The following is a 22,718-nucleotide window of genomic DNA, read 5'->3' on the forward strand; positions in this document are numbered from 1 at the left end:
CATCCAATCCTTTCACTTTTCCAGAAGATTTCCACATCCAGTTGATACCAGTCGTTATGCACTTACTTGCTTTTTCTTGACTTTTTTGGAGTTCATTAACCAAATTCTGTCAGTCTACTCCTGCACAGTGGCCGACTGCCCTCGCTAACTCACTCAGTGTTGTGGAGCTGTGCAGCCATGTAGAAAACTAGGCAATTTCAGCTGCAGGAAAATGGCTCAAATGGGGTGAAGAAACACACATACACACAAAAAAACAGTCACTTTGTTTCGCGTCTCCTGCTAGGTCATTTCGGAAGTAGGGCTCGGGCTCATTCATCACTGGGGACCAATCGAACAGCAGTCATCATGGTAATCAATGAGCGTGTCACTGATAAGGGGAAGAAAGCTACACATTTGGCCTCGCAGACACAGGAATTCACACTTTCTCTCTCTCTCTCACACACACACACTGAGGTGCACACAGGTGCATGATTGCCTTTGCCCCGGCTGCATTAGCAGGGCGAAGCCTTCAGAGCAGCTACAGCAGTTCTTTGTCTTCATGATTAGGCTGTTAACGTACACACCGCTCAGAGCTCCCCCCTCTCTTCCAGTTTCTTGGCATTCGCATGACGTCGCATCAATTCATCTCTCTGTTCTGTCTGTCACCCAAGCCAGTAAGCATCTTCATCTTTTCCCCTTCACTTGCTTTCACTCCATGTATTTGTCCCCTTCTTTGACATCTATCCACTTTCTTTCTTTTCCCTTACTTACTTCTCTCCGACTACACTCCTTCTATTCCCCCTACCCTTATTCTTTGACTTTCTTTCTCCCCGTCTCCCAGCCCCTCTCCCCTGTTCTCTTAAATCTCTCATCATTTTACTCCTGCCCTTGTGAGGGAGAGCGCGCTGGCTAATTTTCTGCTATGTTAAAACTGCCTGCCCACCACGGACCTCTCTTCAAAGCAACAATTTTCTTTTTCTCTTCATTCACAATAGGGCGGGAGTGCTTGCTGACAGCATGCCTCCAACACGCAGCATGGTGGGAATACAATTTTAATGGAAACACATCACACAATTTGTGTCAAAGTACAACACGTTACAAACTGTTTTTGTTTTTTTAACTAGTCATGCAACGACAGCAGGAGGGAGCAAGGACAAATGCTTCCCAAAGCTTCTGTGCAGCAGTCGCTGGCTTCAAAAGCGACGCAGGGTGGACACGAGCCCCGACTGAGTCCAAGAGATGGAAAAAATTTGATTAGCACCAGTTCCGGTTATGACAAGACGACAGGGATGCGGTACAAAAGGCAAGGCACGGCGAGGGAAGTGTTTTTGTATAGCACATTTCATCAAAGTGCTTTCATGAAAGAAGAAAGAAAGAAAAACAGCTCTTCCGTTTTGTCAGTGAATCACAAAAAGGGTGAGGCAGGGGAGTGACGAGAGGAGGAACTGGAAGACTGATCCATGAGCTGGTTGTCAGCATGTTGACATAAAGGCGTGTGGTGGTGCATCATATTAGGCCTGGTCAATGGATGGCGAAGGCTGAACCAATAATGGTCTATCAGTACTATAACTCCAGATCTGTTTGGGGGACAAGTTGAAACCTGTGGCCCCACAGCAAAAGCTGGACCGTAGAGGCCAGACACACAGCCATCCAACGTTAAAGATCAAAGTAAACGCTCTATTGAGCATCATTTTTTTGTGTCCGGTGTTTATTAACCGGTGGGAAAATGTCCTTACCATGGCATCCGATTTAACCATGAAACCAGAAAGACTAAATAGCAACAGCAGCATGAGGCTGCTTCAAAATCAAAGAATACATTTATTAACCAGAGCACTCACATTATAAGAATGCAGCACAAGCAGAGCGCTAAATATATTCTGAATTCATGAACAATGGCACTAGAAACAGCTGTTGGCGGGTTTCAGCTCTCTCTCTGTCTCTTTCACTTCGTTTCAGTACTATAGACAGCGCCGCACCACCCTCTATAAACAACAAACAGCGCTGTCCATGGTTACGAAACGACATCGGCGATAAACAATGCACATGATAGGTAAAATGTCAAATAGCACGCACCAGTCAGTGGGAGTGGGTGACGTGACCAATATCGTTTGGCTCATTTAAAGTAAAAGGTTTGAGAAAAAACGCACATACAATTCACAAATCCGACTTCAGAAGTCACCCAGGCTGCGGCCCCCCTCATGCTTCCGTCGATGACCGATAGCCGATGGGTTCTGAGACTGGGTGGAAGCCATCTGTCCTGAAGAGCTGCCTGCATCCCCGGAACAGAAAGTGATCAATAGTTGATCCCTTTCAGACCACAGGTTTTGCTGGGCCATGTGTTCAGTGATAAAGGTCTGCTGAACCTGATAATCCTTCTGTTGACCGTTGGCGGTGGTCCACTAATAAACAACTGGCCTTCCAGTTTGTCAAGGCCATTAAACAGTTCAATAAAAAATCCTGCTTTAGCACTTCTCTCTGCAATCATCACTGGCCCCCCACATGTAGAATCATTTGATTAAGAAGCAGTGTGTTTTAATTGTCTTGCCACTTATATCTCTGATAGCATCTCTCACAGCCACAGTCACAGATTGAACTGTCTCTTTTTCCTTTCATTTCATTCCAAATCATGGCTTTATTGCCTTTTTCTGTTGGCTCAAAGTCTTCGTAACTCTCCCTTGTCCATTCTTATCAGCATCAATCACTACTTGTCTCGTGTTGATTTATTAATGGTTGAAACCTGTTTTTATAGTTTTATTGTCAGGGGTGACGGTGGTCTGTGTTTACGTCCGCCTCTGGCCGTCTGCCAGATATCCGGGGTCGCCGTTGGCTCAGCTGAAGCCGTAAATGTTACCGTGCGTGGGAGTACAGTCTTGCACTTGTCTTCAAGTTTTGCACCAAAGATAATCCAAGGCTTCACTGTTTAAGTGAGTGTTGGGGAAAGTTGTGGTGTCATTTAGCTGTCCATTTAAAATCGTGTTGAGTGGAGCCCTGCTGAGCTAACTCACCGGCGGGAGACATTGGCAGTTTCATAGAGTCTTCTCCAGTGCAAATATTCTTGTTTTGACTACGGCAATCTTTAATTTATGGCAGTATGTGCACCTCATCAATGCGGATGAGCACAGAGGCAGGGTGTTGTCCGAGACACTGCTGTCAGTAGCCCAGTCAGTCGCTGTTTGGGAGGCAGTTACAAGTCGAGGATTGCAACCCAGAGTTTCAGTCATAAATTATCCTGCCAATGAACGTTTAAACTCAAATAAATATCCTGCTAATGATTTAGTTGTGACAGGGAAACACCCATAAAAGGAAAAAAGTAGGGAAATAGCAAAACTAATAGCTAAATGAAAACAAATGGAGCAAGAGAAAAGAGCGTTCTCTGGAGATTCATTTTTTTCCCATCCCTCTCATATCAGCACATCCTCGCAGCCGTAGTTTCTTCGGCGGTGACAGCCTATTATTGCCGTCCGTAACTCATTCCTGAGCATGAAAAGCTAACTATGACAAGATGACAGGGGGGGGATTCTTCACAAAAAAAAAATTGTTCAACGTTGTTTAATTCTGCATGTGTTCACTCAGCCTCTTCAAGTTCTCCACACTCCAAACGCCTTCGTGACAGACTGGAGATGAAGCGAGATCCAAGTTACAGCTGGACGCGGAGCTGAAAACTTGCACCACCTGGGGAAAACATACTGTAACTGTCATATCTGAACCAAGCCAGAGTGACACTGTTTTTGACTAAAATGGCACATATTGCAGGAATATGAAAATCCTGTATTAAGAGTCTCCGACGTCAAGTTCTGTTCAAGACAGCTCCCAAAGCTTTAAATCCAAATGTGAGGCCAACTTCATGTTGTTTAAGTGAGACTAATGCTTTGTTTATTCACTTAAGGGAATTGATTCGCCTCTAGAACTGAAAATGTTCAAACATGCCTTACAGAATGAATAAGATGAGACATAATGAGTCAATTGATTTTAATGGGGCAACTAGGTCATTGCTTTAGTAAAAGTAATAGGATTCATCAAGGAAAGGTAATGGGGGGAAAATGAGAGTACAAATGTATCTTTTACTAACAGTGGCCGCTTAATGATGCCTCTTCTGTCCTCAGCTGTGTTCATGTATGGATTTAACCACACCTTTGATAAAAAAAAAAAAAAAAACTTCTGCAACTTCAGTGCACTAATCCTAAGACTATATATGTGTACACCCTATACTGTGGTCCAACGTTTTGACCAAGAGGAGAATCCTGGACCTGATCACCTGTCTATCAGCAGCAGTGTGGTAAAAAGGTCACACAGATATTGTCTTGCACTTTCCGACCCATACTGGGCAACACTGTTTGCATCAAACAGAATGAAAAGAGAAAAGGAATCAAAGACTATCTTTACAGTTGCATGGAGGTGTCCTAATTGTAATTCTAATAGTGCAGTTCCTGCTCGGAGTGCATGCCCGTTCGGAACGGGCCGATGTATGGCTGCTTGTACCCGCCAAGTGTGAAGTTCACTGGTTGAACGGTTCTCGAGTAGGCTTGTCGCGGTAGTCGGCGTTACCGGTGTTACATGGTGGTCGGCACACACCGATTACATTACGTACCCTCCGCCGTGTAGTTTACCCATTTAGTTATTTTGGCGTATCAGCGCCGTGTTATCAATACAAAGTCGGACGACGGATGCTAGAAACTGACAGTGAATGCATCTGCTCCATACGGAGTCTCAGCTCAGAGTAGAAGGTTTTAAAACCCAATGCCTGAACCTAACCAAGTTGATCTTTTCCTAAACCTAACTCTATCCTGTGAAGACAGAGGTTTATTCTGAAAAGACCGGAGTGGAAATTGACACATGTCAAGTGTTGCTGGACATTTGTGGTAAAGTGCATGAAAAATGAAGAATAACTTTTTGATATCATACAAACCGGTGTACGAGAATACGTTGTGTAAAGACACGGACAACTTGCAGAGTCTGAAACCTATTCTGTCATCTGGTTGGCACTTCACCTAAAACAAACAGCGACGTGACACAAAGTGCAACTGAAATGAAGTTGATTTGTTTGCATCAGAAAGGGAATTTGTGTGCAAATGTGAGTGAGAGTTAAAACAAGAGAGGCCAAGGGAATAAGCAAGTGTGTGTGTATGTTGTTGACTGAGGTCCAGAGTGGAGAATTGATCTCTCTGAGGCTCAGAAGCAGCTAGTCTGTGAATACCAATCAGAGGTAATTAATAGCAGCTAATGGACTCTGTTTCTCACTCTCTCTGTTCTCGTCCCTCTTCCGTCTCTATTTTTTTTTCTCACTCTCTCCTTTTTTATTATGCAGCAATAATGAATGCTTCCCTTCTTTATTTACTGTCCTAAGCTACGGGGCTTACAGAGAGACATTTCAAACGTCCATATCTAAAGCGAAGTAATGAAGTGACCTTCTCCTATTGGCTGATCTTTTGGTGCCAGACGATGCTGTACCATGTGGGCTTGGTTTTCTACTCCCTTTAAATTCAGCACACAAAACAGCTGACCTGAATTGACTCTGTGCAGCAAGTGAACAAAACACCAACAAGATATATATATATTTAAGTTTTCCTAATGCTTTTTGATTATCAGCTGATAGAGATTCAACATCACGCCTACCGCCTCATACACCACCTGCACTCCATTAAGCAGGTCCCCCCATGTCCTTGCCGCTACATAACAAGCAGCAAATCGACACGGCCAAATGGAACAGCCAGTACCAACTCAAGGGCCCGTCTCCTCATTTCAAGACCAAATACATCATAACTGGTAGACAATGTTGTCTCACTATAATGTCCCAGACAGAAGCAGCAGAGAAATGCAGCCTTCATTTGCAAGAAGGTACATCATTTGTAGCCCAACATCCACTGTTGTTCGCACGGCACATTTTATTGGCTCATTCAGGCAGAAATTATATTGTGACATCGTATTTGAAGCTGAAATGACTACTCTATTAGTCAATTAGTCGACAGAAAATGAACCAACAGTTTTGAAAACTTATAAAAAATGTCAGCTATTTATCAAGCACATAACATGTGCTCATGTCATCAATCATTGCAGCTTCTCAAATGTGAGGAATTTCTGTTTTATATGTAAATTGATCCCTCTTTGGATTTTCAACCAAAAAAAGCAATCTCAAGACATCAACTCAGGCTCTGGGAAATTGTGACTTATTTTACCATTTTCTGACACACTAAAGAACTGACTGATCAATAATCATAAGTTGCAGCCCTAATAAAGAACCAAAGTCATGATATCACATCTGGGCTAGCCTCTGTTCCACTAACTTCTGTAACTCAATGCAATCTCTCATTCAGCATTTATTTCATTAGTGTTTCTAAAAAAAAAAGCAAGCCTGGAATTTACTACCCATATTCTAAGACAAATCAGCATCCACCACGGTACTATTAGATTTTGAAACCTTTATGATTTTAACAAAGTTAAACAACTATGGAAAGTTAAAAGTTACATCTCCTCCTCCGGCCTCCGGCTGCGTGACTACTTCACTCAGAGCAGCTGTCAATCACAGCTGTCAATGATGACGTCTCACCCCCTTTTTATAGCATCAAATAACTAATTAAAACCAAACTTATCAGAAAAAATGAACACTTGAACATACATCAGCGTGATAAGAACTAACTTAAATGACAGAAACGTGTACTTTGATTTTTTAGCTTGGCCCATGTCCCATCCGCTAACATGGAAGGGGCAGGATTTATGACCTATACTGCAGCCAGCCACCAGGGGGCAATCCAGATGTTTTGGCTTCACTTTTGGGGAGCTGTCATGTCGTTCATCTTTATAAACAGTCTATGCTCTAAACTAAGATGGTAAACATGGTAAACATTATACCAACCCAACATTTTCATTTTGAGTATGTAATTAGTATTAATCTCAAAGCACCACTGTGCCTAAATAAAGCATGTCTGTAGACTTTTAGTCTTGTTACTTAAAATCCAACATATTCCTGTTGACTGCCTCCATTTATCATGTGTCATTGTTTGTTTCTTATAATAAAGTTGTGAATACTTTGAACATCACTTTCAGTCTCAACACAAGATGGAACTTTTCACCTTTGTGCAATACATGTACTGTTAGTCCCGCCCTACTCCCCCTCAGTGGCTCAAAGTTCAACCCACGCGCCCATCACTCAGTCTGTCATCTAGCCTGAGGCTGAAGTAACTGCATCTGTAACATTTCTTCTCCTTCTACAGGTGTTATTCTTTCTATAAAATATATATTGTTTTATATAAAACACAGTCGGTTTTCTTATTTGAGACAAAAACAAACTAAGCTATGAGAGCTTAATACCAGTGAAAATCAAAACAGTCTCAGATAAATCACCTCTACCAGTAAAGTTACAGAGACCAGTTTGTTTGTTGGTTGGATCTTTAAGTATTTGACTGACATTTAGTCAAACAGCCTTCATTCAGAAGATAAATTGATTATATTTTGGCAGGGAAGTTGATCACCGACCTCCACCTTACAACACTGAACGCAGGTTGAAAACCATGTTGAAACTGCACAATCTTTTCAGGGTTAGCTAAAGTCTTTGACAGCTCATCTGTCTGTACTTATAGCTATAACACTGGAATCATCTTACTTTAAGAGATTTTCAAGAAAGGGAGGCAGAGTGAAACATTTCAAGTGAAGAGCAGAAAGGAAATAAATGACAAATGTCACAGGGAAAAGATGGAGAGGCTGATTGGTATGGAGCTCGAGACGGGTGACAGACAGCAGGGGGCAAAGGGACAAAGAGTATAGATGACGTGTCAAAGGGAAAGATCGACTCCAAGGCTGATGTAAGGATGAGGGGTGGATGGAGTACATGCTGTACTTGCAAGCTCATTAAACAACGTCGTAATTGATGAGTGAAGAAAGAAGGCGACGCGGAGAGAAAGGAGAGAATTGTCAAGGGCAGAAACAACTTGATGAGAGTGTCCTAATCACTGGTTTCCGGCCGGATGAAGATCAATCACTAACAACAGGAAAGACTGATGTAAAGAAAAATCCTCCCGGTGATCCCTTTGTTTCCTAAGTTAGCTCTTCTGGGGCTTTTCACATCTTTACCGTGCGTTTCTCTCGATTACCTTTCTGCAGTCTGATATTTGGGATATCACGGATATTTCAGGCTTTTGATAAAACCCTCACGTTGGCGTAGGAACCTGGAAGCAGGGGGAAACTGCTAGGCCTGGCTTTGTCCGAAGGTAACAAAATCCACCTACCAGCACCTCTAAAGCTCACTAGTAATATATCGTTTGTTTAACCCGCACAAAAGCCAAAGTGTAAAAATAAGCCATTGTTGTTTTACGGGGAGTTAAGTGCTAAAACCCCTTCCCCCCAATGCTTGGCTGCGTCGGATTAGTGGAACCGTCAATTTCTGTAACTTTCCAAAACCAAAAATTCGACACTCACACAAAAGGCCAAGGTTGGAAGTTCTCTCTTGCTATTTGTGACACCTTTTGTGTATACAACCCAGTGGGCTACCCCCGGGGTCTGAAAAGTGAAGCCAATGCAGAAGTGCCTTAAACTGTGATTCTTTCTAATAGCCAGCAGGGGGCGACTCCTCTGGTTGCAAAAAGAAGTCTGATTGTATAGAAGTCTATGAGAAAATGAGCCTACTTCTCACTTGATTTATTACCTCAGTAAACATTGTAAATATGAGTTTATGGTCTCAATCACTAGTTTCAAGTCTTCTTCAATACAGCATGATGTTCATTTAGTAAATTATGGTCCCATTTAGAGTCAAATCTCTCTCTCTCTGCCTTCAAGTGCTGTTTGGAACAACTTAAACACGTCGGATTTTGTTATAGTGTTCACCATTATCCTGTTATTTCAATCGGGAGAGACTCGTATGAATTGAAAGGTGATTTATTACAAAGTGCACAAATTTATGAATAGTAGCGATCTTTGGCGATTTAGACCCAATGTGACATAATAAGGGGGAAGTGATGCCGTATTTGGATTTAGGATTATTCCCCCCGGGTCTAGACACTGGTGATGGTGGTAGTGAAGATTGATGCAGATCCGATGAATGAAGTGGCGCAGGATTGCTCTGATGTGATGAATCTGGAGGTGATGGGCTGGTGGAGGGTCGCATCAGTTTGTGCTGATACTGACACTGAAAACTCATAGAGTTGAATGGTTTTTAAACTTTTGACAGCAACAATCTGATTGGTTTAGGGAGATATGGCAAGATCTGATTGGTCACTGAAAACAGAGACGCCCATAATCAGCTGACATAGTAACAGCCCATGAGAGAGAGACCCAGAATGAATGAGAATGAATGAGATTGCACCCCTAGTCTTCCTGACTGAATTTACGCATAAGCTTCATTTGTCACGTGAGGCCAAGTTTCATAGTCTCGATTTAAGTCAACTGTATACTGTGTAATCTGTCAATGCTTTGTCCATCAAATCACTAAATGAGTGTGTGCATAATTGATTATACTTTATATGCTAATCAAAATGGACAGTCTCTCATTCACTTTGTGATAAAGAGCAGTGGTCGCACTGTACATGACTAAGCTTGGTCACAAAATGCTAATTTGTCCAGCATGCCTCAACACTGACGCAGGACTATAAATCAGATCTAAACACACCAGCTTCACTCCAGCATCTGATAAATGTTGTGTACTGCGGGCTGTCCAAATTCAGCTCCGGGAGCCAGCAGTGACCATTTAGTGATAGGCTAATCGCATAGCAAATCTGTGCATGCCGTCCTTTGTAACCCGATAAGGAACAATATAATTAACTTGAAACTCTAGGCTTTTATGCTGCAAAAGCACAAAGGAGAAATGAGGAGGCTTTACCTCCAGGTTTTTTTTTTCCCCGGCTTTGAAGAATTTACATTTCTATCAGACTTAATTGCTTATTTATTGTGCTACTTACATTGCAACAGCAGATTCCGACAGGTAATACTGTACATACTAATTTGGATGAACTGAAAGACATGAACCTGTCCTTACTAGCTCATTGTACTTCTGCAAACAATGTTGAGAAGCACATCGCCCAAGCCTTAGTCATCACATTTTACAGTTGTGCATGTGAGTCTGTTCCCTGTTGTGGTGTGAATAGTGGTCTCTCATACTTACGATAGACTAAACTGTAGAGTTTCTAGATTGTGCTTGTAAAAAGGCATATCTGGAAGATTGAATAAAGACCTGGCAATGCACACTATTATGCTTTTGTGCTTTTTCCCTTTGCTTTAGTGTGTAATATAGTTTTTTTTGTGCATGTAAAAGGTCTGGTTTGGTTATAGACACCGTGGTGCAGGCCTCCGTAGATGGAGTGCTCGCTAAGAGCATGCACAGATGCGTTTATGTTCAATGCATTGTGCGTTGCAATATGCTCCGAAACGCCATGAGGCGTACAAACTAAATATTCTGTGGATAAGCAAGAAGTGGTAAAGGAAAGGAAATAGGTATCGTATAAGTGTAAATTATTACTGTCGCTCGGTGCCTCCCCTTGGATCGCCACTCTTTCCATGAGACCTTTTTTTAGCTTTTACAAAACGATTTCTTATATTTTTCACAGCATGCGGCAAAAAGCCTCTTCTTTCCCCAGTGTGTTTTCCTATTTCTTTACAAGAATTTAGAAATTTAGAAATACACGACAAAGCGCCGCGCCACCTTGCGGAGCCTTCACGCACCACGCGAAAGCCGTGATGTAATTTTTATGGCGCACGCACCTTGCGCCAGATTCACTACAGCGAGCATGAACCCCACTTTACTCTCCCCAACAGAAACACTGCTCCTGAACTGCCTGAAACGCCTCGAGTGAAGTCATGCCTTTTCTTCTGTAACATGGTGATGTCACCAAGTAACACATTTGCATAATACCTGCCTGGCGGCTACCTTGGCACGCCCTCGAACAAAGCTAGTTAGAGCGGAGCTGGATCGGAGTCCGAAGAGTTTCGTTCGGTTGACAAGTCACTACAGTGGACCGACTGACTGGGCAGAGTAGACTAGGCTTTTCGGGAAGGGGGGAGGAGGGTTGCAGGTGCTCAAACAGAGTGTTTCAGACAGAGCTGCTGCACAGCCGGTATGAGAAATGTAAAGCATTTTTGAACATTAAAGCATGTAAACGTGTTCTAGTAGAAACCCAAAATACAAGTATGCACCTGAAATTATGCCCCCCTTTAATTAAAATGCAGTGTGTGAGCTCCCCAAACCAAATTCCTATCAACTATGTTGAAATGGCAATAAAGTATTGAATCTTGAATCTTGTGTGGGGGTGTTTGAAGCTCCTTTAAAAAAAAAAAAACTAATTTTCTCTGTCTTTCCGTTTCACATCTCCAGCTAACAGGGAACGGAGTCTATCATTTCTGAGAGCACTTTGTTGGATGTGGCAGAGCAGTAGAGCTAATTTATGGGTCAATATAAACTTCCATCACCACAGACTGGAGCTGAAAGCTGTGCTGGCCTGCGGCAGAAATGAGGAATGGAGCAGAACCTCTAAATCGCAGACACAGAACATATAGGACAGGAGAGGAAAGGCTCATGCAGGGTGTCATACAGAGGCTACAAACATACACATTTCATAGATGTTCACATTTACATTCTTGAAGGGTTTTTTTTTTTTCCTGGAGAGAATGTTTAAAAGGCACATTTTCTGCCAGCTTTACCAAAAAACCAACCATGCCGAAAATAATAAAACTGTCTTTAAGAGCACTGCATTAAATGCATCACTGCCAAACAGTAATTACAACAGTGGAATCACTCCGGGTGTCGCTGGGTGAAAAGACAATGCAACAGGATGATAGTTTAGGTAATTAGAGGCAGCCATTAAAAGCATAATTCACGTTACTAACAAGACGCAGTGAATTTGGTTGGTCAGGTCTGAACCACAGACAGAATACTGAACAACCACTGCAGGAGGTAGGGGCCGATGATGGAGGGGAGAGTCGGAGTACTGGTGTTATGGATCAACTGGTTTCTCTGTTAACTGCTCATTTTCACCTGAATGCATCGGTGGATGCCTGCGGAGGCAGCAGATGTTGACAACGGAAGGTAACATTTATCCGTCCTTGTAAACGTCTTATTGTTGTCTTTTTCATTAAAGTTTCAAAACACACCCATCTGCTTCTTTTGGAGGCGTGAAAACAACGAGCATTCAGTCACGTTTTGTATGTTTTAAGCACTATCTGTATTGATCATTTGGCGACCTTCTAACATGCCATTTTTATAGAAGACCTTTTGACATGCCATAGAAGGGAAGAGCACAAGTGTCATTAATAACCTTAATTAAGGCTGCATTCCAGTTAGGTGATCCAGCTCCAGCGTCCTGCTATCACGCATGCTGGCTCATTGGAATGACTTAAAGGGTAACTTTCTGTACTTTTCAACCTGGACCAAATTTCCCCATGTTTTTGTGTCTAAGTGATTAATAGGGACAACAACTTCTGAAATTGGTCCAGTATTGAGGAAGAGCGCTGTAGACGGCAGCTGCTCACGAGCTACAATATGGTGCAATTGGGGCAAGCTGGCACCGTCATTTATATCCACTAAAAGTGCTCCATGACAGGCTCGTTATTATATTGTTATTATAAGTGTCTGACAACATTATGGAAAGACTCTCGTTCTGAAATCTGGCGAGGTGACGTGTTGCCCCGGAAGTCAATGGTGGAAACGCGAGTGCCAGCTGGGCAGAGTTTGTTGTGTTGGGAGTACAGAAAGCGTAGCTTAGTGTTATCTAAAAAATGTCCAATGTCATGGCTGAATATTTAGCTGATTTGGGTCAATGTGGATGAGGTTGAATTCGATGGCTGCCCGTATATATTTGAGACAGAGTACACGGAGATTCAGATTGAGATCCATGTTGAAAAATACCGAAGTTACCCTTTCAATGAATCACCTAAATGGAATAGAGCCGTCATTGGTGTTATTAATTACACCTGTGCTTTCCCTACTATGACAAGTTAAGGAGTGTTGAAGAATGTCTATTACGGCCCCTGATTTATGTAAATTAAAACATGTTTTAATCCCAGAGCCCTTGTTTCCATTATAGAAGTGCAAGATTCTCAGACTAGGCAGATGGGAGCATCATAAATCTGCTTTCCATTAAAAAAATAAATCAATCAGTTCAGTAGGTCGCTGGTGAGATACGACCTTTGCCTCACTGTGAGCCGGGAAAAACCCTGTACATAATAAATGACTGTATATGTGTGAAGGCGAGTGCAGCTCACTGAAGCTAATTTCAGTAAGCTCTCGCGGGTAAACTGTCTTAAATTGTAGATTACTTCACATATTAGTGACTGTATATGATTGGTCAGGGTTTGACCAGGAGACCAAAACAGGGGTTTTCAAAGTCTGACTGTGGGCCAACCCTCAGACAAACCTGAGACAACTGCACTGCATTTCTTTAGCCTAAATGTCTTTACATTTTGGCAAACTGGCGTCATTAAAAGTATGCCGAATTAACTATTAGCAGCTCTTATTTGCAATGTACCCATGGATGTACAGTATAGACAACTATCACTGGATTATTTTGAAGAAAACTTAAAAATGTGATGATTCTAAGGCAAGTTTTGGAGTTATAAGAAGCAACCTTTTTTTTATATCGAGGCAGATTTTGGCCATTTATCCGTGGATGAACAGTTGGACATTTAGAGATAATGATATCCTCAGAAAGTGTTAGTCATACTGAATCTAAAAATATGGGCGTCATGTCTGTGCGTTCAGATTTGATTGAGTTATGACTCTCTCAAACTTTGCTTCCCCACTTCAAATCTCCCACATCCCCCCTGGGGAGATGCCCCTCACAGTTTGAGCCGTCTTTGATGAAACTTCGATTGAACTTACAGACTGTGTTTACACAGAGCAGAGAGGACAGGACAAGAGAGGTTGTAAGTTCGAGGTTTTAAAAAAATGTACATAGCCATGATTGTGTTGTTTCCGTAGAGGTGCGGGACTTATATATTGCAGTAAAATACAAGGCCACGGTGAGCAAGAAACTGCTTGGGGTTCAGAGGGTTAACAAACACAACAAAGCAAGTACACTCCAGTTTGTAAGAAGGACTATGTTTGAATCTGTCTCAGTTAATTTGTTGTTTACACTATTAGTCGTCTTGAGTCATTACATGCTATAAATACACACACACACGCATTTGATGGCAATGTTTGCTACATTTTCTATCACATATAGACTAAGATCGATTACTTCTCTGCTAAGTCTTCTAGTTTACTGCCCATAAATCGCATTTTCATGACAGCTCCATTGTAAAACTTGTATCATGGCCGATACTGAGATAGGCGGAAGGGGCAAACTGCAAAATATACGGCAATGTACAATAATTCTGGCACCAAACAACCTCATTTCAATTCTAGCTGGCAAGGACAATGAATTTTCACAGGGCGGCTGCGGTGAAATTCCTCCCCATGTTTTCATACTGCTCCTCGCTGTGGTATCTCGAGGTTTATCTTGTCTAACCACAGAGGGAATTGATGGGAATTGGTGATGTAACCCAGTGTAAATAGAGAAAGTTATGTGAAAACTGATAAATACCCAGATAGAGACGGGGTTACACAGAAAGTGATTTAAATTTAAAATTCTCTTTACTCATCCACTGGTGAAAACAAAAACAGGAGGACTAATTAAGTCCAATAAGACCTGAAATGTCTTTCAACCTTTCCCCGTCTGAAGAAAAAGTGAGATAAGGATTCACGACTCAAAAGCCGACACGTACGCATGCAATGCAACGCGGAAAAGTTCATCAAAAGAGAAGATGTGAAGTGCTGATTTGCGAAAAAACATAAAAGAAAATGAGGCTGGAAAACCTGCAAAAAGTTTGTCTGCGTCTGTACTTTCAGCTGTCTAACTGAGATTGAAAACAAATATACTAAAAATGATTTATTTAAAAGCCGTATATTTTTAATTAGTTCCTCATTTAAAAGGCTGCAACTGTGTCCAAGTGGTTCCTCTATAGGTGTAATGAGTCCTGCCGCCCTTTAAGGGCTTGTAACGATGAAACAACTAGAGTTTCACTGCAAAGTTTTAGTGTCCCGTGTTGGCCACTAAAGCTCTGCAATAAGTTTAAGGATTTTGCCTGCAAGGGTGTAAAAGCCTCTTTCTGCTGCTTTATTGTAGGGAAACACTGAATATATTGGTGGGAAAAGGGAGGAATTGATAAGCTTCGAATGGAGCTTTTAGGTAGTCTAAAAGTATCAGTACTAGCCTAAACACAAGTGGGACAATGATGATGATGATGATGGCGATGAAGGGATTGGGTAGGAGGTGTGGGGTTCTTCCAGTTTCAAGCTGCATTTAAATATATTTTCAAATTGTCATTTTTTGCAGCATTGTGCTGATTTAAGGCCCTGACACACCAAGTCCGTGTCTGGGGGTTTTTCGGCCGATTCAGCGTGTTAAATCGGCGGCAGTGTCTGTCGCTGAGAGAAATTACTCTGATTGGCTGTTCAGCTTAAACAAATCAGTGCACGAGAAGAGAAACGGAAGTGAGGAAAGCAAGTAAACAAGTAAAGTCAAGAGGAAAAACACAGAAGGCTCTTCTCATTTCTCATCTTCATTCTCATCTGATCATTCCAATACACAGATATTTTCACAACCACATGTCCGTCTGGAGTGAAGCTAAGCGGTGAGTGAGAGTGGTGTGAAAATGGTCGGCAAACAGCGCTTTGTTTCATGTACGTATCATAACAACGGCTTGTATATCCACCGTCCGCAGTCCTCGATCCTCCGGTTTTCCCATTTTTTGAATGACGAAGCCAGACTACCGTGTCCTGCAGGTATGGAGAATTATCACATCTCACACAGTTGCAGAACGTACGTGCTAACTGTCCGTCAGCTTTGTGACGTGTTCATATGCAACCTTTTGACCAAGACAAAACCGACGTAAGGCACCGCTAGTTCTTTGATGTCGGTTTGGTGTGTCTGGGCCTTTAAAGAAAACACTGCTCAGTAAAGGTCTGCTGTGTCATTGTTTCGAATATTCCTATATTTTTCAACAAGACATGACAGGAAGGAAAAGAAGGGAGAGAATGAAAGAACAAAAAAAAAGAGTACAATCCAACACAGAGAGGGAGTTTATTGAGTGGCTGATCAATGAGTGCAGCCTCAGCCAGAAGAATGAGAGCAGTAAAGAAAGCAGAGACACAAACACCTCTGACCCCGATTATCGGATGGAGGCCGAGAGCCAAAGGAAGAAGATGCCATGTAGTGACCGATGTGCGTACAGCCTTGGACACAGAGACCGAATAACACGCGTGGTGAGAAGTACATGAGCGGCGCACAGCCTTGCAAAATGAGAGGGTGGCAGATTGACAGGAACAAAAAGGTGATACCGCCTGCAGCCTTGGACAAAATTAAATGAACGTTGGATGAAAAATAGCGGGCAAAAAATGTTAACACTAAGAGAGAAGTGGAAATGTGCATCTTTCGAGGAAAAAGACTGAGAACAGGAAAGACATAAACAAACACACGCAATCTGCAACAGAACATGAGCCACAGAGAGTAAAGACAGACAGAAATATGTACTGGCCTGTGTGGAACAGACTGATATAGAGACGGGAGACTGACCTGTGAGCACGGCCTTGGCGGAGGGTTCAGCCAGATCCAGGGCAGACTTGCCGTCGGTGTTGCGGATGTTGGGGTCGGCTCCATGCTGCAGTAACACTGTACAACAGGGCAGACACAGACAGTAGCTGAGCTCCTGGACTGACATGCAAACTCCCCGACACACACCTCCCCCTAGTCCTCCTCCTGTTCCTCCTCCTCCTCCTCCTGCTGCTGAACCACATCCTGCTCCATAAACTGCTCTTCCTGGACCTCCTCCTTTTGCTCCCCCTTGCTCCTCTGCTATCCCTCCTGTTCCTCCACCTCTGGCTGTGTCTCCTGCCGCGCGTCCTGCTTCACATTTCTCTCCTCCTCCTCCTCCTCCTCCTCCTCCTCCTGCTGCTCCACCTCTGTTGCTAGCGCTGCTCTCTCGGCTGCCCCTGGCTGCCCCTGCCCTGCGAGCCATGCTGCTGATGTAAACAGACATGCCACAACAAGAAGCAGCGACAGCTACGCTACACCACACTGCCGGATGAACGGCGGACCGTACAAAGCGGCTGTGTGACCAGCTACAAAACACATCACACCTCCGTGGAGGAGCGGGGGAGGGCTGTGGTTAAGCTGAGAGAATAAATAAAGATGAGTGAGGACGGGAGAGACGAGTGGCTACAGCTAATCGAGATAGCAGCAGCGGCGGGCGGCGACGAGGCGGGCAGGCAGTGCGAGTGGAGAGACTCTCGCCTCTCCGACTGACTGAGCGATGCAGCGGAGAGCGAGATGAGAGAGGAGAGGGGAGGAGAGGAGGGGAGGGAGGGGAGGATGGGGTGAGAGGGGAGGGAGGATGAGAGTCAGAGAGGATGGGAGAGGTAGAGGACGAAAAGAAGGGAGGGAGAGCAAAACAAAACAAGAGTGTTTGTGTGATAGAGAACAGGGAGTAGTAAACACAGAGTCTACTCTCCTCTGCATTCCTTTCCTTTCTTTCTTCCTATCCTCTCATTTCTCCTCCCTTCTCCTCCTTTCTTCTCCTCTGCTAAATAATAGACATGACAGAGGAGGAAAGAAAGAAAGGAAAGAAGAGGACAAGAGAGGAGAGGAGAAGAAATGAGGAGAGGAGAAATGAGAGGAGAGGAGAAATGAGGAGAGGAGAAGATAAGAGACATGACAGAGGAGGAAAGAAATGAAAGGAAAGAAGAGAAGAGAGGAGAGGAGAAGAAATGAGGAGTGGAGAAGGGAGGAGAGGAGAAATGAGAGGAGGAAAGATAGGAAAGAAGAGGAAAGGAGAAAGGAAAGGAAAGCAGTGGAGAGGAAAAGGGAAAAGAGAAGAGGAGGAGAAAGAAGAGAAACAAGAAAGGAGAGCAAAGGGAAAAGAGGAGAAGAAGAGAAGGGAAGAGGAGAAAACAGAAGAAAGGAGGAGATGAGAGAAAAGAAGAGAAGAGAAGAGAAGAACAGAAAAGAATGAGATGAGAAGGGGGACAAGAAAGGAGAAAGGAAAGGAAAGCTGAGAAGAGAGGAAAGGGGAGAAGAGGAGAAAAGAGAAGAAATGAGGAGAAGAAGAGAAAAGAAGAGAGGAGAAGAGAGCAAAGGGAAAGGATGAGAAGAAAAGGGAAGAGAAGACATGAGAGAAGATGAGAAGGGAAGAATTGAGAGGAGAAGAGGAGAGAAAAGAAAGGAAAGGAAAGCAGATGAGAGCTGAGGAAAGGGGAGAAGAGAAGAAATGAGGAGAGGAAAGAAGAAAAGAGATGAAAGGAGAGGAGGTGCGAAGGGAGGAAAGGAAAGGAAAAGGGAGAGGAGAAGAGAAGAGAAGAGAAGGCAGAGTCATGCGACTACTGAACAGGTATATGAGCTGAATAACAAACTCTGCCTGCGCTCAGTTTTTTTTTGTAAATTAGCTCTTTTGAGGGCGCTAATGTCAACACTCTCACTGCCTTCCTCTCTATCTGCCAACTATTGGGATTGCTGAGCAGCTCCCGGTGCACATGGCCTCTGACTTGTGTGCATCTCAAACTGACCCGCTCAAACCCAACAGAGAGGACGGACAGGCGGTAGAAGAGGCAGATAACCAGGCTCGCATATATAACGCTGTGTGCACGTATGTGAACGTGTATGCGCATGTGTGTGTGCCTGGGCCCCAGTGCTGACGCAGACCTTAGTCACCCACTCACCCCTCAACAAAAATATGATTTAGCTCTGCACCAATCCCATGTACACACACACACACACTGATAGCCAATGGTGAGAGAATAAAGAGATGCCCATAGTGAGGCAGAGAGAGGAATGACATACTCTCACATATACAGTACAGGTTACAAGAGTTCACAAATCCAGTCTGAACCACTGTTTCCGATTCATTCGCGATTGTCAACTTCTAATTTTGTGTTTTCAGCTTTGTCTCTAATGGGCACAGCTTGTCAGTAATACCTGCAAAATCCCCTCTCTGGACAACCTCAATCCCCTTTTATGGACAGGATTAGTTTTCAGGACAGATTTGCAAACAGTTTATCTTATGACTTTCTGCAACGTCGATGTCCAATTAGTAAGTAACTTGTACACGACTGTGGTAGACATACATATTCTCTCATCCCGTCCCATCTGAGGTGTGGTGCTCAAAGTGGAAAACTGAATTTGGAAAAATAAAACAACGCTGCTGAAGAATAAAAGCTGCAGTCAAATAGCAGGCAGGTGCAATGTTAAGCAGTCTTAAAGGTCCCATATTATACTCATTTTCAGGTTCATACTTGTATTTTGTGTTTCTACTAGAACATGTTTACATGCTTTAATGTAAAAAAAAAAAACTTTATTTTCGTCATACTGTCAGCCTGAATATACCTGTATTCACCCTCTGTCTGAAACGCTCCGTTTTAGTGCATTTCAACGGAATTGCAACAGAATTGCGTTGCTAAGCAACAGTTTGGGTCCATGTTTACTCCTGTCAGCTGATGTTATTTACACACACTGCAACAGGAAATAAACTGAGACACATTTAGAATGTTTACATTTAAAACTGTCTAATGGTCTAAATATTGTATATTTGTGACATCACCAATGGACAGAAATCCTAACGGCTTGTTTCAAACGCACAATTTCTGAAAACGAGTTGTGTGTATTTCTCCGTATATTGAGCATTTTGATAGTTTAACAGTATTTATATAGCACTTAAACCTGCTTTATAATATAAAAGACCTGAAAATCTTACTTTTTATAATATGGGACCTTTAACACTTCCTGCAGCTGCTTCACAGTAAAAGCCTTTCTATGAATATGGCTTTTAGTTGGTCAAAGTTTACATTTAGACATGTTTAGTGGCTTTTTTACACAAGCTAACATTTAGGCAAAGAGCTGCAGGCACTTATTTGGGCAAAAGTCAAACCCCCACCCTACATAATAAAGATATGGAACTTTGCTGTCACTGAAAAAAAAAAACTACTTACTTACTTACTTACGTTGTTTCCGTATGCATTGTACAAAACGTGACAGTGACACACTGGGCACCCTCGACAAGGAGTCTCGCAATTCAATTCAACCAAATAATAAACAATAGGCCCTTAATAAGATGGAAACACTTTTAAAAAAAAAAAAAAAAAACGTTGACATCTCATTAACCTTACTGACATCTGGAGAAATTAAAAAACAACTGTCATTCAGGAAAGGCTGATGTTTCAGTTGGCCTATATGGTCATATCAATAACCAGTAAAATGACACTGCAGATACGGACGCAGTTAAACCGTGTACTGAACTGACATTTATTGAGGCGGGTGGGTTATTAAACTCAGAGCCAATCGTACGGCTGCTTTAGGATTTCCAAGATCTTCTTATCCCAAGTTTGTTGATGAGATTTTCTCCAGACCTTGAGCTCCAAGACATGCAGGTCTGGTAATGAGAGATTAATTTCTTACTCGAGTTGTGTGAACACCAACGAAGAGGATAGAGCGTTCCGTCATGCTGAGCTGAAGTTACTGTCGAATCGGACATGATTTGACTCCCGTTCTGCTGCCAAATACTCTAACCTGGCAGGATGACAGACTACCACAACTCTGTCCAATAAACAAGCCATTAGAGGTCATGTGGTTTTTTGTTTACATGCCACGGTTTGCCTGTAACTGAGCAGTCAGGACAGCAAACCACCACAAAAATGCAACAAAGTCAGTTTTTCCTTTTCTAATTAACAACAGATAAAAAAAGACTTATGGTATGTTGTGACTAAAACCTTTAATACTGTTTGGACAAAAAAACAAAAACATGATTTTTGTGATTGTAGAGGTCAATCTGTGTGGTTTAACCTCACCAAAATGATTAGGTAATGGTTAGGCAATTGTTTTAAAGCTTTACCGACTGGATATGCACACCTACGCACTGTTTTTCAGCACTCAAAGCAAATGATTATGTGGCCACATGATGGAATCAAATCTAAACTAGAAGTGCACTCGGAGAGCGCAGACCTCCGCCAAGACAGGTTTCATGTACACCGCTGCCCGTTGCGGCACGTTTTCCACAGCATGCCGAAAGACTTTTCCTACATCGATTGGTTTCAGATCATTCCATTACACTATGAAAATCAACTGTCAAACAACCCAACGCTGACATGCACAATATATCAAGGTGGATATTTAGTCTTCTTTATGTTTTGTCAGTTTTCTACACACACACACACACACACAAGGATTTTCACATCCAGGACATGAGAATAATGATAGAAGAAATAGTTTCCCTTGTTGCCAGAGGGGAGTCAAATGTGTTGCTTTTTAGAGTGCGAGCAGTCAAGGTGCCAGCTTTTCAAATTATCTCTCAAATTGGTAATGTGACCTGAAAAATATTTGCTGTCTGAACTGGAAGCGAAATAACGTATTTATCGTCCTTTTGCTTCACAAAATGTGTCGGACTGTATTTTCAGAAGGTTGAAGTGCTCCGACGCGACGGCACTCAGTCATGTTTACTACTGGGCTTATCGCACAACAGTTGGCTGTGTCGTTCAGTGACACCAGCCCCGTAATGTCACCATAACGTTGTTGTTGTTGAGTGCAACTAAACCAAGTGTGGCCTCTGAACAGTTAGTGGAGTGTTTGGATAAGTGGTGGCAGCAACCTCAACTCCCATTGCATGTCCTGCTCCCTCTCCAAAGAGCATTTCAGTATTTTTATCCTACATCCCCTCTTACCGCATTCACCTTCTTAACTTCAACTTATTTAACCGCACACACTTGTTGTTAATCACTCTTTTCAGCCTGATGAATGCCACCTTTACATGAGGAGGTGTGTGTTTGTGAGATTTGATCGTAAGGACAATCAACACCCCTAGATCGCTACATGAGGCTGCTTGTTCTGCTCCATATGTGGGTCAGGTTTTGTTCATGAAAACAAGTAAGAAGAAGAGCTCAACACCGCAGAGCTTGAAGTCCCGCTGTCGGAAATCATCAGCCGCAAACGACATTTCATTAGACAAACACATCTTGCTAAAGCAAAGCGGTTCATGACTTGAGATGGGAGGCTGTCAAGGTGATGAGACAGTCGCAGAGAGATGGACACTATACAGTAGATGATGTTGCACTGTCAGCTGTTATAACAGAGGATGATCCTGGACAGAGACCTGCATTAAGACCCTGAGGCAGCCGTGAGAATTTGCCTAGCTCTAATCTCTATGAAGAGATATCTGCATATGAATGCAGAGTCTGTAGGCAAGGGGACAAGATTTTGGTATCGGGAGTGTTCTGGTTTCTGTTTGTAGTCCGGGTAAGTACTGACCAATCACGTTTGAGCGGGATTTGGTTGAATGCAGGTAAACAGTCCATGTGAAGAGCAAAAGAGAGCTTATAATTAGCTTGTAAACTACCTACTTGAATTTCGGGCTCCTACTAACGATTCTTTTCATTGTTGATCAATCTGTCGATTCTTTTTTTCAATTAATCAATTAGTTGTTTGGTCTATAAAATGTCAATTTTTTTCGTTGCAGTTATTCAGGCACAGCTTCTACATAACAAATGCAGTTGCATTGGCATAATGGTCCAAAAGAAATAGAAAATGTAAGCATTATTAGAAGTATTATTTGTAGTTTAATTTAGTGACAACTACAAACCAGAGCCTCAATTTCTTTCTATTTTTTTCTTTTCAATAGTTGACAACTAATCAATTAATGGATTTATCATTGCAGCAGTATTTATTGTGAAACAATCAGGTCATAGATGTCGTCTCTCAACTCCAACTAATGCTAATCGGACTGTAAAAACAATGACCGGCGCACGA

General features: G+C 42.6%; 1 protein-coding gene across 4 annotated transcripts in view; it reads right to left on the bottom strand.

Moving 5' to 3' along the window:
• Positions 1–22,718, bottom strand: part of tnksa (tankyrase, TRF1-interacting ankyrin-related ADP-ribose polymerase a) — a 99,659-nt gene that overhangs the window by 68,470 nt on the left and 8,471 nt on the right. For all 4 annotated transcript variants that reach the window (XM_037753547.1, XM_037753546.1, XM_037753549.1 and 1 more), the window contains exon 4: positions 16,509–16,604. In XM_037753547.1, the coding sequence (XP_037609475.1) occupies positions 16,509–16,604 (96 nt within the window). The remainder of the gene's footprint in view (positions 1–16,508; positions 16,605–22,718) is intronic.

The sequence above is a fragment of the Sebastes umbrosus genome, chromosome 19 (genome assembly GCF_015220745.1).
Source record: "Sebastes umbrosus isolate fSebUmb1 chromosome 19, fSebUmb1.pri, whole genome shotgun sequence".
In the NCBI taxonomy this organism is placed as follows: Eukaryota; Metazoa; Chordata; class Actinopteri; order Perciformes; family Sebastidae; genus Sebastes; species Sebastes umbrosus.